This window comes from Equus asinus, chromosome 20 (assembly GCF_041296235.1).
Source record: "Equus asinus isolate D_3611 breed Donkey chromosome 20, EquAss-T2T_v2, whole genome shotgun sequence".
NCBI classification, from domain to species: domain Eukaryota; kingdom Metazoa; phylum Chordata; class Mammalia; order Perissodactyla; family Equidae; genus Equus; species Equus asinus.
The window spans coordinates 32,956,761-32,972,652 of NC_091809.1; the positions used below are offsets into that span (position 1 = coordinate 32,956,761).

Genomic DNA, 15,892 nt, shown 5'->3' on the forward strand with positions numbered 1-15,892 from the left:
TGAATCTGTGGATTTACATTTTCATTCCAGTTTTAGAAAATTCTATGCCAATAACTCTAAATGTTTCATCTTCTTCATTCTATTATCTTCCCTGAGACTCTGATTATATAAATACTAAAATTTTTATTCTATCCTCCATCTCTTAAATTGCCTGTCTTATATTTCCCTATTCATAATTTCAACATATGAAATTTCCATTTCATATATTCTATCCCCTTGCTCTCTGTGCTGCAGTCTAAGTAATTTCTTTAAACATATTTTCCAGGTCATTAATTTTCTCCCCAGCTATATATAATCAACTACTAAAGGCATCTATTAAGATTTTTATTTCAGTAGTGTAAGGGAGGAATAACTTTTCTTCTACCTTCATAGGTCCTGTGGCTAGTTTAAGAATTAAATTGACATAAAAGGGATTAACAGGAGAAAAAAACATTTTAATTACATATGTACACACAAGAGTTCCACAAAACCGTGAGACTCAAGGAGGCAGCCAGATGATTGAGACTTATATACAATCCTGAGCTAAGGAAAGGATGGGGCTTTGGGCTTCTGGGTGAGGAGGCAAATTACGGCAAGATGAGAGGCGGAAATATATGGTATATATCTGACATATACTGATGGCTTTGGCTTTAGAGTTCACATTTGCTCTCCATTAAATTTGTGGCAATTTGTGGGGCTTAAAATAACAATAGTTTCTTCTAGAAAGGAGTTGCATCTATGTCTTTCAGGAGCTAGGGAAATTCGCCAACCTGGACCCTCTTCAAACCCCCTGAAGGATTTTGGGCTAAGGGGGGAGTTAGAAGCTCAGTTCCACCTCCTTCTGCTCGAACAAGGCTCAGGACCTGGACGGCAGCCTGCTGAGGACTTAGGGCCACCCTGCCCCTTTCATGCGCCCACTGCCCACTATTCTCACTTTCACCTCAGCTCAATTTGTTTTCTGTTCTGTTTTGTTTTCGGAATGGGACAGGATAGTGTACCTTAAATTCATCACCTACTTCTTGTTTTCTTATGAGCCCATTAATTCATCAAAAAGAGTTTTCTATTCAGCATCTAGTTGTTCTGCAGTGGGAGGGTCTATCAGAGCACGCAGTATTCTGTATAGCCAGATGTGGAATTTAAGTCTAGATCTGTTTAACTTGTAGTTCAGGGTTATTTCCATTTTTATAGCCATGAAAACAAATCTTGGGAAATAAAAAAAACTGACAAGAGATTTTCACATATTGGAGTAAATGGGGTAACTATTCTGATTCAAAACTGATTCAGCTTGAACCAAAAACAGCCTGTTTTATGGCCTACCAAACATACATTGTACATCTGCTTTAACATTAAAATAAGAAGGCATACTTCCCCTGCCAGAAAGCCAGGAACGCCTCTATAATGTCCTATCAGGAAAGCCCATATTAGTACTCCTAAAATAAGTTCCCTTTACTAAATCAGGGTCATGCTGACCTGCTAAATTGCAACTGAATACCTCTTTGAAACTTTGATGAATATGTATCCTGGGCGTGTTTAATGTATATTCTTCATTCTAAAAAGTTATAAGACTGTACTGAAACCCATGCTTCTCAGGAAATGCTTTCTTCCCTCCTGGAAAAGGCCTTCCCAGGTCAGAATCCTCACTTTGGCTCAAGTAAAACTCACCTATCTCTCTTATCTATGGAAAAAGTATTAATTATTTTGTGTCAACAAAATCATCATCCTCTTTTTAGTATCCTCCTCATCAAAATGTGACCGTTCAGATAACTCATAGACAGGACCTATTACAAACTGAATTGTGCCCCCTCAAAATTCATATGTTGAAGTCTGAACCTCCAATACACCCCAGAATGTGACTGTCTTTAGAAATAGGGCCTTATGACAGTTAATTTAATGTTGTTACTTTATCGACTTGACTGACCACAAGGTGTCCAGATTAAACATATATATTCTGGGTGTGTCTGTGAGGCTGTTTTTGAAAGAGATTAACATGCGAATCAGTGGACTCAGTAAAGTGGACTGCCCTCTCAAATGTGGGGGGGCATCATGTGATCCATTGAGAGCCTGAATAGAACAAGAGGCAGAGGCGGGAAAGAAGAATTCACCCCTTCTTTTCTGCCTCACTGATTGAGCGGGGACATCTCAGCTCATCTCTTCTGGCTTTTGGACTGCGATTTACACATTGACTCCCTTGGTTCTCACGCCTTCAGACTCAGACTAAATTATACCACCAGCTTTCCTGGGTGTCCAGCTTACCCATGGCAGATCATGGACTGCTCAGCCTTACTGGCACGAGCCAATTCTGCATAATAAAGCCACATCTACGTGTGTGTGTGTGTGTGTGTCCTACTGGTTCTGTTTCTCTGGAAAACCCTGATTAATATAGGCCTTTAAAAGGGTGGTTGAAGTTAAATGAGGTTATATGGGTGGGCCCTACTCCTACAGGACTAGTGCCCTTAAAAGAAGAGGGAGATGCCCCAGGGATGCACACGCACAAAGGGAAAGCCCTGTAAGGACACAGCAAGAAGATGGCCATCTGCAAGACAATGAGAGAGGCCTTAGGAGAAACTAACCCTGCCAACACCTTAATCTTCCAACCTCCAGAACTGTGAGGAAATTAATTTCTGCTGTTTAAGCCCCCCTGTCTGTGGTATTTTATTATAACCGTCCTAGCACACTAATACAGGAGCTTACTCAGTATTCCTCAAGTTTTCCATTCCTAGAATCACCTGTTCCTATTGTCTTCATGGGAAATTTAACCCATCCTTCAAAGCCAGCTCAAATGTCACCTCTTCTGTGGAACTTTCCCTAATTCTCTGCATTCCCATATTTTGACATATTTCTTTTATAGAACTTTTACATTGTATCAGTGCCTGTTTCTTGTACTAATTTGTGAATCCTTTAAGAAGAGCAACCATAAAAAAATCCATCTTTGAATTCCTAATACCTAGCTTAATGCTTGTTGGATGAATGGATGGATAGATATATGAATGGATAAATGAATAAATAAATGAGATGCAATTTCTCCTTAAGATACCATACTCTCTGCTGCCCTCTGGTGGCTACTTCTTGTCCAACGCCACATATAAGGAAAAGTGTGGCGATGCTCCTGGTAACATACCAGCTCTTCAGGACCTCTTTCAGATAACTAGCTTTCCCATTTAAGCAAAATTTCCTCCTCCTATTATGGCATTACCATACTCTACTCTTCTCATTACATTATCTATCAACCTCCCTGTCATCATTCTCATTTACTGAGAACTTTTGTACCAAGACCACAGTGCTCTCTACCTTGACATTGGTGACTTCCAAACCGGATAGATCCTCCTCCTCAAAAACAGATTTGAAACTCCTTCCTCAGCCCTAACATGTTTTCCATACCCTACTTCAGGAACTCATTACTTGGCCACACCTAGACTTCATAATCACAAAAATATTTTCATCTCTAAATCCTTTGGCTCTGTAGTAAGCCAAATAATGGCCCCCAAATATGTTCACATCCTGATCCCCAGAGCCTGTGGCTGTGTTACCTTATATGGCAAAAGAGACTTTGTAGATGCAATTAAGTTAAGAACCTTGAGATGGGAGTATTATTGTGGGTTATCTGGGAGGACTCATTGTAATCACAAGGGTCCTTATAAGAAAAAGGCAGGAGAGTCTGAGTAAAAGAAGTGACAACAGAAGCAGAAGTAATACGGAGCCATGAGTAAAGGAAATGCAGGCAGCTGGAAAGGGCAAGAAAACAGACTCCACAAGGAACACAGCCCTGCCGACCCATTTTAGACTTCTGACCTCCAGAACTGTAAGAGAAGAAATTTATGATGCTGTAAGCCACTCAGTTGGTGGTGATATGGTAGAGGAGCAATGGGAAACCAACACAGGCTCCAACAGACCAATCTATAACGGTAAACTTTTGTTCTTGTGGCTCACTCACTCTCTTCCAGTATACCTAACCGTATTCTCACAATTAATTCTCTCTCTCCTGGCCTCATTTCCTTTCCTAGATACCTACATACCATGATTTTAAAGTTTAACACCTCTGTTCTCAGGATGTCAAGGCACTAAATAAACACTTATCCTTACACTTCACCTACTCTGATAGCTCAAATGTTGCAACAAACCGACTTCCTGCTTTCTTCTCTCCTGTACTGAGGGTACTAAATACCTCAGGAGGAAATAACTCAATCACATGTATTGGTGCCACTACAAACTCGTGATATTTAGCCTCAACAAGGTCCTCAGTCCCTCTTTATTCTTTTACACGACTGTCAAGAGTTCCTTCTATTTCTCATAACAACAATTCCAAACCATCAACTCTTCTCAAGTCACCTGCCTCATCATTACCCCTCTCTTTAGTAAGTTACCTTGACTTCTATTTTTTCGTGTGTGAGGAAGATTGGCCCTGAGCTAACATCTGTTGCCAATCTTCCTCTTTTTGCTTGAGGAAGATTGCCTCTGAGCTAACATCTGTGCCTGTCTTCCTCTGTTTTATGTGGGATGCCACCTCAGCGTGGCTTTATTAGCAGTGCTAGGTCCATGCCTGGGATCCAAACGTGTGAACCCCGGGGTGCTGAAGCAGAGCACACGAACTTAACCACTACACAACCAGGCCAGCCCCTTGACTTCTATTTTTGACAGCAAATTGAGGTGTGGTATGGTCTGCCTCCAGCATGTCTTCTTGCTGCAGACCCCCTGCTCTCATTGTCCCTGCTTGTTTCTCACTGCTGCTTCTGCCTAAAACGCCTTCCCTCCGTCCTCCCCTTGCTTTCTCTCCAATTAGCAGACATTTGATCCTGTTCAAAATGTCTATAAGACATTTGGTCCATGCCAAAAGGTCCTTGATATTTGGTCCTGTTCAAACCATTTGGCATGAACCAAATATGCTCATGGACATTTTGAACAGGACCAAATGTCAAGGACCTTTTGGCATGGATTAAATGTCTTATGGGCCAAATGTCTAAAGGTCTATGGACCACTCCTCCTTTATGTTCCCATTTTATGAACATACTTCTATTGCAACTATCATACCACAAATAAAAATGTTTAACTACATTTATTTATTTATGTATCTCTCTCCTTTAAGTGTGCTGAAAGTGAAAGTGAGGTGAATTACAGTATCTTACTTGTCTTGTTATCCCCAGCACTCCAGCACTATGCCTATAATATTTTGAGAAATGGTTAAGAAAGACAGACCTAGCAAGATAGTGAGTGATGTGGCAAACAGCCAGCCTTCCCCCACCACATACAGACACCATCACCACCACCACCAAACATCAGTCCTGCCTCTCATCTCCTCCCGGTGATTAATCTGTTTGGAGACTGAGGCTTGCCCCAGACCCCTAGGCAGAAGCTCACACCAGTCAAAAATAACAAGTGCACTGGCATATTCATCTGAAAGTGCTGCTTCATCAAATCCACTTCAGAATCAGGAAGGCACTCTTGGATACCTCGGTGCTCCAGACCATCTGGTCAGGTGGCACAGGTCCCACTTACAAGGTCAGTTTCTTACTGCCCTGAACATTCCAGATTATGCTGCAGAGTAAACTTCCTCTCTGAGCTGTCACAGGAAAGTTTCAGAATCATCATTAGTCTCTCCCTCACCCACTTATCCATTTTAGTTCTCAGTTAGGCAGCAGGAACATTTCTCCTGAGCATCATCGTGATCTTCTAACTGCCCCTGAGGACAATGGGATGGTCTGGGAGGACAAAGACGGGCAGCACCCACTTCTTATGTTCTTTTTCTACAGAGAGAAGTAGTAAAGGAAAGCAGCAGTGAAGTGGCCAGAATTCTGAGAGCTCAGAAATGCTGGAAATACTGACCAGCATTTGGGATCTCAGGGATGACCACACTCTGCTTCGTGGATGCTTTGAGCCTAAACCAAACTTTTAGCTTTAGAAGCAATAGTCATGAACTAGGCCCCGCATCTAAATGATGGTCCCTTTTGCATTCAAAAGAAATCTTTCCCCCAACAGTAGTCATGCAGATGAGAGACGAAAATGTAATATTGCTTCTTTTTGGCACATTTTTGGTGAGAGTTTGCCTGAAAATTCCTCTAAACATCTGGGGACTAACGCTATAGTGATGAAAGGATGCTAATAGCATAGAGAATGCTGAAGATGAGCACTCATGAGCAGCTCTATACAAAGGATGTACATCTTGTGCCAAAATAAAAAGGAGAGCAACATTGCAGCAGAGTTCCTAGGGACTAAGACGGGGAAAGAAGCTGGCTTTACATGAAACTGGCAAAAAACACTCTCACACATGTGTCAGCGTTACTGTCAGATATTTAATCTTTCTATAGGTTCTGTCTTTGTAGACAACTGAAGGCAAATTTACTAAAACCAAAAACAAACATAGGGCACATTCCAAAGCAAATATATTTGAAGATTGTCTGAAAGTACATCTCAGCTTCTGCCTTCTTTTCCTATATATTTGGGGAGGAAAGGGGAAGAAGAGATGGAAAGGGATAGAAAGAAACTCACACTCTTGAAGATTCAGCACAAAGCCTACCTTGTCCATGAGGTCCCCCTTAACCACTGCAACCCACAGTGATCTTTCCTTCCCCTGAACACCTATAACATTTTTCATCTTGCTCTCTCCCATACTGACTTGCATTATTAGATATCCATTCATGATCCAAGAACTCTCTCCCCAATTCGCTGCAAGGTCCTTGAGGACAAGGACTGCTTCTACTGCTCCACACTACCAACACAGTGACTGAACACAGCAGAGGCTCAAAATATTTGATTGCCTGGATAATGCCATCAGCAAATAATCCTAAATCACAGATATGATTTTGTTATACAGTATATGAAATTTAAGGAATCAATCTATCTCTGTATTAATGTTTTACACCTTGTATTCTGCAATTCCTGAAAATAAGTTCGGCGGGCTGTGTTTGGGGAATTAGAGGAGGGCGCTGGGGGAAGCAGAGTGAATGTTAAACTGTATCAGGCCAAGGAAATAATGCCCACATGGGATTAAAATAAACCGGATCATTGACAGTCTGCCTAAGAGGTAAAAGGTGTTTGCAGACTTCACTTAGTAATTAGAGCTGAAACTCTGAGTCTTTCAGGGTCACTTCTGATGTGGGGTCGGTGAGCCGAAGAGTCGAAAGAAAGATTTCTTAGACTCTTAAGATCTGGCAGTAGTGCTCTTTTATTTAGAGAATAGTGTGGAATACCATGGGGACAGGACCCATGGGCAGTCAGAGCTCCTGCTGCTCTGAGTTGAGGGTTACGGCTAATTTTATAAGTCATGGGTACGTGACTTATTCTTACTGGAAAAAAGAAAAGATGATGTAAAAAGTCATTAAATGATTTCAGTGCAGATGGGGTCTGGTTATTGTGCGGTCATATAACTTTAGATACGAATCTGGCCATATAGATCGGCATGCAGGTGAGGACGCCCCGGGCTTCTCTCCCTGGGGTAGTCCTAATTCATACCATAAAAAAAGTCCACTGGGTCATATAGTTTGGCACGTAGGCCAGGTCACCTTGGGCTTCTCTAGCTGGGGCAGCCTTAATCCACATCAACTTCCTGCGAGGCCACCCTCGGTCGGAACAAATTTCTGGGGGAATTTCCGCCCACCTTAGGCGCGCACTCTCCCTGCCTGCACTCGGTTCAGGGACCAGGCGGCGCTGGTGCTGTCACGGCAGCTCCTCACCACCAGGGGCCGCCCGGCAGCGCCGCGCCTCGGGGCGCGCGGACGGTCTCCCAGCATGCCTCGCTCCGCGACGTCGACCCGGAAGCTGTCGCCGGCGACCGCCGGCCGGCAGCCCTGAGCGGCGCCGGGCTGCGGGGCGCGGGGCTTGCCCGTCCGGCCGGCGGAGGCCTCACGAAGACCGGCGGGGAGGTCACCGTTGCGACCGGTGCACGTCCGGGCTGGGTTTGGGCGCGCCCCGCGGTGTGCGGCCGCGGCCCGCGGCGTCCGTACGTGTTTGCTGAGGGCCTAGCGGCTCTGCGGCGGGCGGGGCATCCTGAAGTCTGCCGGGTCTTCCCGGGGAGCGGCCCGGTGGACGCCCCGCTCCCGGCTCCGGTCTGAAACCCGGAGGGCGGTCGTCGAGCAGCGCCTGGTCCCCTCAGCCATGCAGGCGGAGGCTGGGGCCCCGCTCCAGGCGACCGCAGCCACGTCCCTCAGCGGCCTCAGTCACTTGCTGAGCAGCCGGAAGCTGCTGGCCGCGGGGGTCGTGCTCTGCTGGCTCCTGGCCGTCCACCTTCTGGTCCGCTTGTGGCTCCTGTGCCTCCTGTCGGCACTGCTGGCGGTGCTGGGGGCCTGGCTGGGCTCGGACGCCGTGGCGGGGGCCTCAGGGCGACTGCGCCTGGAACGCCTCATTCCGGTGGCCAGCTGCGCTCCCAGCCCCGAGGCGGAGAAGCAGTTGGAGCAGGAGATCAACCGCACCATCCGGATGATTCTACGGGACTTTGTGTCCTCCTGGTATCGCTCAGTGAGCCAGGAGCCAGCCTTCGAGGAGGAAATGGAGGCGGCCATGAGAGGGCTGGTCCGGGAGCTGCGGAGGAGGATGGGCACAGTGGACGGCCGAGCGCTCGCCCGGAGCGTGCTCACGCTCTGCGGCTGTCATCTGCAGAGCTACATTCAGGCGAAGGAGGCCACCGCAGGGAAGCAGAGCGGCACAGTGGAGCCCTCCCAGCTCTGGGAGGCCTACTGCCGGGCCACTGCCCCGCACCCTGCTGTGCAGAGCCCTGGTACCGAGGTCGCCCATGCTCGCGGCCTTGTGAATTCGTTGCTGCAAGGACTAGTGCCAAAGCCCCACTTAGAGACCCGGACTGGGCGCCACGTGGTGGTGGAGCTCATTACCTGCAATGTGTTCTTACCACTGGTCAGCAAGCTGTCAGACCCTGACTGGATCCACCTTCTGCTCGTGGGCATCTTTTCCAAGACCAGAAATAATGCAGCAGGAGTGGTGAAACCACCCTGCACAGCCAGTGCCCTGGAACAGCCCTCAGTGCCCACATCTCTGCCGCTGACTGTAGAGGTACAGAATCTACCAGAAGTGACAGCCCCTTCTCCAGCAGGAGCCCCGGTGCTCCTGAACTGTAGGGAGCCAGAGGCGCCTTCACGCCCCTCCCCCGAGGTTGAAGAAGGCCATGAAGCTGTAGAGGCAGATTTGGGTGGAGTGCCAGAAGAGAGAAAAGTAGGAAACAACTCATCTCATTTCCTACAGCCAGATATTCGAGGCCCCCTCTTCTTATGTGAAGACGCTGAGCTGGAGTCTCCGTTGTCTGAACTGGGCAAAGAAACCATCATGCTCATGACCCCAGGCAACTTCCTCTCTGAGAGGATCCAGGATGCCCTCTGTGCCTTAGGCGGTTCCCAGTCTCTAGAGCCTAAGGACGGTGAAGGAGCTGAAGGAATAGAAGGAGCAGAGACCGAGGAGGGTCCAGACACAGGCCTCCTGGTCTCCATGCTGAATTCCTGCCCAGAGATCCAGATTGACACAGCAGACAAGGAGGTAGATCAAGGAGATGTCACCTCCCTTACAGCTTTGCTGGCAAGTCCAGAAAGGACCTGCCCCCCGCGACCCTCTTGCTTAGAGAAGGATCTCACCAATGATGTGAGCTCCTCAGATCCTAGTCTGCCACAAGTTCTGCTTTCCTCCTCTCCAACTGGTCCTCTCAGCTCAGCCACCTTCAGCTTTGAGCCCCTGAGCAGTCCAGATGGCCCAGTTGTCATCCAGAACCTTCGTATCACTGGCACCATTACTGCTCGAGAGCACAGTGGCACCGGATCCCACCCATACACACTCTACACAGTGAAGGTAACAGGATTAGAAGTGTGGTCGTCCACTCTGGGCTGGGATTGGGGTTGGAAAGCAGAGTCAGTGAAGCTAGTTTTCTCAGGGAGAGAGGCCACCCCTAACCTAGTTTGCTGGGTCTGATTCAACAACTATCTATATGTGAACAGTCTGAAGCTCATTTGCAAAGCAGAGTAGGCTTCTATGCAATACCTACACAAACAATCCTAGAATCTCAGCATTGTTAGGATACTGAGGGTCATGTTTTTCAGGGGTTCCCAATGTATAGAGTCTTGTCCAGAAATTCTCTTCCCAAACTTCTTCCCTGCTAAATTCTTTCCTTTTTTTTTTTTTTGTTTTTTTAAGACTAGTGCCTTTTGTACTTTGTTTTGGGAAGGAAGGTTGTTTCCCTCTAGACACCTTAAAAGGCCGCAAGTTCCTTATTCCTAGTGATGTTTAACCACAGAAGTAGGAACTGCTTGGCAGAGATGATATGAAGGGGGTTCATGTATCAGATGGCTAGTTTGATTAGAACAGCAGTTCCCTAAAACTGTCTTTAAGGTAGGCTGCTTCCAAGTCACCTGGAGAGTTGTATTTTTAAAGAGTATGGAATCCTGGAACCTATTCTTGGGAATTCTCATTCAGAATCCATGAGAGCCCATCAAAATCTGTATATTTAAAAAGCAGCCCAGGTAATTTTGAGGGGCAGGCAGGTTTTGGAATGTATCAGTGTTGAATAGTGCCCCTCAAGGAGCAGAATATTCCACAGAAAACATCACAGCTCCAAGTGCCCCCATTGTAAAAGCCCCACCCTGAACTCCGCCTGTGTCTCTTACCTAGGCCTTTTCTTCTCAGTACTGGTCCAAGGGACTACTTTGCTCATGTCAGCTCTCTCTCTCTGACTCTAAAAAGTTCTAAACACCAGCCTCGAGTCCCACCACAAAGGAGATCGTTTCTTCCATCACTTGCCCACAGTATAGTATACTTCAACCAAACAATTACGATAACCTACTCCTAATGAGAACAAACTCATATATATGGGGGAACATACATCTCAAGTTGTCTTTTCCCACGTTCCGGCCTTCCAAGCCTATGGAGACCACCTTTGACTCCTTACAACATCTCCAGTCTTCACATGACTTCTATTCATGCAGATGATGTACTTAGGGAAAAAAAATTCAGTTTAGCTGCAAGAATAATAATCTGCCCAAAGCAAAACAAAATGCATGTCCCTTTAATGCATTTCATGCAAACAAATGATTTTTGTTCATCAGCTGTTTTGGATTATTTGTTCTTCCCCCAACTAACATAGATAAACACTGGTTGAGTATAATGGCAAAATGATTATCCCCTTATAATCTCCAACGCCACAATTTAGGGGTGAAGGAGGGGGTGTCATTTTTATTGGTGTTGTACCTTCTGTTTTATATGCTGTCTTTGGGATTTGAAAAACAGTTATGTAGCCATTTTTATAAGTAAGGAAAGTGTTGTGGGAAGGAGGTTTGAGATGGAAGGAGTGAAGAGCAGTAAAATTCATTTCTCACTTGGGGCCATGTATATTGGGAAATGCGTCTCATTTATTATTTCATCCTTGGAACTCGAGTTATTCATTACCACCTAGAACAGCAACAGATCTCGTTGGTTCAGGAGCAGAATAGGAACGTCTGCCTCCCTTGACCCCTACTCTACTCTTACTTTGTGGCCATGGGGCTGATGCAGTAAACAGGTTTGTTCATTCCACAGTATGAGACAGCTCTTGACAATGAGAACAGCAGTGGCCTGCAGCAGTTGGCCTACCACACTGTGAATCGCCGCTACCGTGAATTCCTGAATTTGCAGACCCGTCTGGAGGAGAAATCGGATCTACGAAAGTTCATCAAAAGTCAGGAGTTTCCCCAGCCCTGGCCTGCCTGCTTGCTTTTCGCATCCAGCCACCCTAATCTGAGAGGCTGGAGGCCTGTTGGTTTGTGGGGTGGGGTGGAGGAGAATGCAGCATCAAAGGTCCTGCCGTGCTCCCCAGGTTGCTTTCAGATGTTTCAGGGTTTAGTGCTGGACAGCACTGATCACATTGTTTCTGAGTTACTCCTTTGCCACTGAATGCTTTGTTCTAGGGCCCCATCTAGTTTAAACTTGAGAAAGAAACTTTCACATTGCCACCTGTGGCTATGAGGTAGCATGAGGAGTCAAATTAACTTTTCCAGATTCATAGATTACTCTTAAATATTAAAATATTATCCAGAAATCCTTACCACCTTTTCTTTAACAACCAGGCTTTTTTTTGTGTGCTGTTTGACACCCATAAGGCACAGGGACAATAAGAAAATGTAATAAAATTTAACTCTAAAAAATAAGCTAGTAAGCAGCTACTTTGTTTTTTTTTTAAAAATGCTGATGACCACTCAAACATTTTAATAAGTTTAGGCATAAATTATGGATTTCAATTATGCATTTTCTTTCTTAATAACATTAGCTTAATAACAAAGCTTAGTAACATAGCTTAATAACATTAGCTAATACTGAGCCATACTTGAAAATAGATGCCGGAGTCTCTTCTAAGCACTTTACACATACTAGTTCATGTAATTCTCATAATAACTTATGAGATAGAATGATTATCCCCATTTTACGGAATAGAAACAAAGATTAAGCAACTTGTGTAAGGTCATTATAGTACACATTGGAGCCAAAATTTAAACTTGGGCAGTTGGACTTCAAAGCCCTCTTTGTAACCACTGTAATGTGTGGCTTCTTATATCTTAATATTTACATTAATAATGAGAGAAGGTTGTATATATTATGTCCTTATTTTTCTATTTGGAGTTATTGTTTGTATTTATTTAATTTATTGTTATTATTTTTATATTTCGAACTCCTGAAATAAAATCCCAGGGAAATATATTCAACAGTTCTGTTTTCTTTACATATATGATGTGTTTTATGTGGAAATAGCTCTCAGTGAATGTTAAGTGAATGAACCCTTTTTTTTTCTTTTTTTTTCTTTTTTAAGATGTGAAGGGTCCTAAAAAACTCTTTCCAGATCTTCCATTTGGAAACATGGATAGTGACAGGGTAGAAGCCCGTAAGAGCCTCCTGGAATCATTCCTAAAGGTCAGCATCCTTCTGTTAGGGCTGTGTTCTCATTCTAACCACAAGACACTCAAGCCATGGTGGAGAGATGTGGGAACCAGAATTTCTCTTTGAAGTCCTTCTTGTGTCTTTTGCAGCAACTCTGTGCCATTCCTGAGATCGCTAACAGTGAGGAGATGCAGGAGTTCCTTGCTCTGAACACAGATGCTCGTATTGCCTTTGTCAAGAAACCATTCATGGTCTCCAGAATAGACAAGGTACTAGCAGGGCCACCGTGCTCAGTCTTAGTTTCTCGTCAGAGTGGAGGCAATGCTTGAAAAATAAGGGAGGTGGGAGGTGGGGAAAGGCAGCACAGGGGAGTCAATAGAATATGGACTAGAATTTTCAAGACCTGTTGCCAAATATTGGTTGGATCATCAACTTGCTGAATTACAGTGAGCAACTGTGAGGATACAATACTCCTGACACTGTAAGTGTACACATATCTCCTGGGGATATCAAGACATTGTTATTCTAGTAGAGAGATGTTAGGATAGATCTGTATCTCCATAGATAAGTAGGGGCAGGAAGGTCTCTTCTGGAGGTGAAGGTCATTCCCAGTGTCAGGAAAGAGAGCCCTAAGACAGGACACTAAGCTGGGTTTAAGTTCATTGGGGGATTCTCTACAGCTTGCTCTGGTGGTCTAGGGATTAAGATTTGGAACTCTCACCACCATGGCCTAGGTTACTTTCCTGGTCAGAGAACCACACCGCCTGTCTGTCTGTTGCTTGTCACACTGTGGCAGCTGCATGCAGCTGTGATGCTGAAAATTATGCCACCAGTATTTCAAATACTAGCAGGGTCACCTATGGTGGACAGGTTTCAGCGGAGCTTCCAGACTAACACAGACTAGGAAGAAGGACCTGGGTCTCCACTTTTGGAAGAATTGGCCGTAAAAACCCTATGAATAGCAGCAGAGCATTGTTTGATAGAGTGCCAGAAGGTGAGAGGATGGTGCAAAAAGATTGGGCAGGGTTCCACTCTGCTATCCACAGGGTCTCTAGGAGTTGAAATCGACTCGATGTCACTAACAGCAGAGTGATTCTCTGCTAGAGAACAGAGTGTGGAGAAAATTGTACCTTCTTCAAGATGATATCTCAGAACTCTTGGAGATGATAGGAGAAGGACATTTGTGTAACACATTAGAGCCTGTAAGCAGTTATTACCAACTGATTTTCGAGTCTCCAGGGCAGAAGTATGAGGTTTATGTTTATCAAAAGATGGCATGTGTTTTAAAAGGTTAGAAAACTGACTCATTGGTAGAAGAGGGACCTCCTTCTCATCTAGACTTCAGGGGATAAAATGATGAAGTAGAATTTCATGTGGTAGGAGTTAGGAGACATTCCCTTCTGTGAGGAAAAAACTGCAAACTAGAAAGGGATGAATGAGGTAAAATCCCCAGAATTCCCTGCAGATGTGTTCCTCCATGCAGTTGTGTTCATTCAGTCATTCTCTCAGCATCTACTTACTGCTCACCTGTTTAAAGCCGTGTACAGTACTGGTTGCTCATGATAGAACAGTGAACAAGACCGATAAGGACCCTCCCCTCACACTACAATTTTGTAAGCCTAGAGAGCAAGTTATATTTCCCAAGCTACGTTATCTACATTTATGCTATTCTCTGTGTTCTTTCCATGCTTTGTTATCCCTCAGTCTTTGTTGCAGTCCATCTCAACCATTTCAGCCTTGTCTTCCCTGTGCTAGTTGTTCTGCTCCTTGTGGAGGGTCAACACAAGATTGAGTTAAAGAAGGCGTGGTGCTGCTCTCAGCTAGCAGTGTTAATTAGCAAGAGGCACCAAAGGGAAAGTAAATGTTTTTTTCTTTTTTTTGATATTTTAGGGTTTCATTTGATTGTGCATTGTCCTTTTCAGCAAATACGTCATTTTCCCATTCTGAGAAAGAGATCGTTCTTACTTTTCAGTGAGGGTTGTTTTATTTAGTCTTTGTGAGTAGAGAAGTTTATATCAACTCCAGATTCCTTAGTTTTGACCTGAGTGATTTTTGTTATTCTTTCTGTCTTAAAGAAGAAAAATTGTTTGAATTAACTGGAGAAACAGTTGTTTACTCTGTGTGAATTATGCTGAGCATGTGTATGTTATATATGCCTCTAGACTGTATTTCTGGTTTGTTTGGGGGTTTTTTGGTGAGGAGGATTGGCCCTGTGCTAACATCTCTGCCAGTCTTCCTCTATTTTGCATGTGGGATGCCGCCACAGTGTGGCTTGATGAGCAGTGTGTAGGTCCATGCCCTGGATCTGAACCGGTGAACCACGGGCCGCTGAAGTGGAGCACAAGCTTAACCTCTGCGCCACCAGGCCGGCCCTCTGGACTGTTTCTTATTTTGATAATCTTCACTCTTTCTTTTCTCTGTATATTCCTACCCATATAACTTCCACTTATTCACATCTTGGTGAAAGTATTGTCAACTTGGAAACTAAAAATCATTCTTTTATATACAAAGTAAGAAACTTTGAATGAAAAGTATTTCACCAGCCTGCTAAGTTCCCAGGCTTTTATTTATCCCATTGTTTGTTTTGGCTTCTTTGCCCATGGCATTGTTTGTCTTCACTGTGTGACGAAGAAGATTTTTATGGCTGTAGAAAAAAGGAAGGATAGTTGACCCTAAGCCATTAGCTAGTACCTGACTGTGTTGTTGGATAAGGCTCTGCTAGATAGCCTGGCTATCTAGTCACCCTGATTGCAGAAAGCACTGAGAGACAACTGCTCTTTTGGTGGTTTCTATCTGACCCTGCACCTCTGACCCTTGCAGATGGTGGTGAGTGCTATTGTGGACACCTTGAAGACAGCGTTTCCTCGCTCTGAACCCCAGAGCCCCACGGAGGAGCTGAGTGAGGCCGAGACAGAAAGCAAGCCCCAGACAGAAGGCAAGAAGGCCAGCAAGTGAGAAGCCCTTCAGTCATCCAGGAACCCTTTCCCACTTCTCAGGTTGATCCCCAATCCTTAGCCAAAGCCCATCCCCACTCAAGCCCTAGAAGAGAGGAGGTGTGTCATACGTCATACATACCAGTCTTTAT

General features: G+C 44.9%; 1 protein-coding gene across 3 annotated transcripts in view; it reads left to right on the forward strand.

Moving 5' to 3' along the window:
* Nucleotides 1-7,609: 7,609 nt before the first annotated feature.
* Nucleotides 7,610-15,892, forward strand: part of SNX19 (sorting nexin 19) — a 40,230-nt gene continuing 31,947 nt past the window's right edge. Inside the window, exons 1-5 of one of the 3 annotated variants that reach the window (XM_014858525.3) lie at nt 7,610-9,756; nt 11,476-11,614; nt 12,740-12,840; nt 12,957-13,076; nt 15,628-15,758. In XM_014858525.3, the coding sequence (XP_014714011.2) occupies nt 8,065-9,756; nt 11,476-11,614; nt 12,740-12,840; nt 12,957-13,076; nt 15,628-15,758 (2,183 nt within the window). In that variant the 5' untranslated portion in view covers nt 7,610-8,064. The other 2 variants (XM_014858526.3, XM_070489911.1) reach the window with 2 other exon arrangements.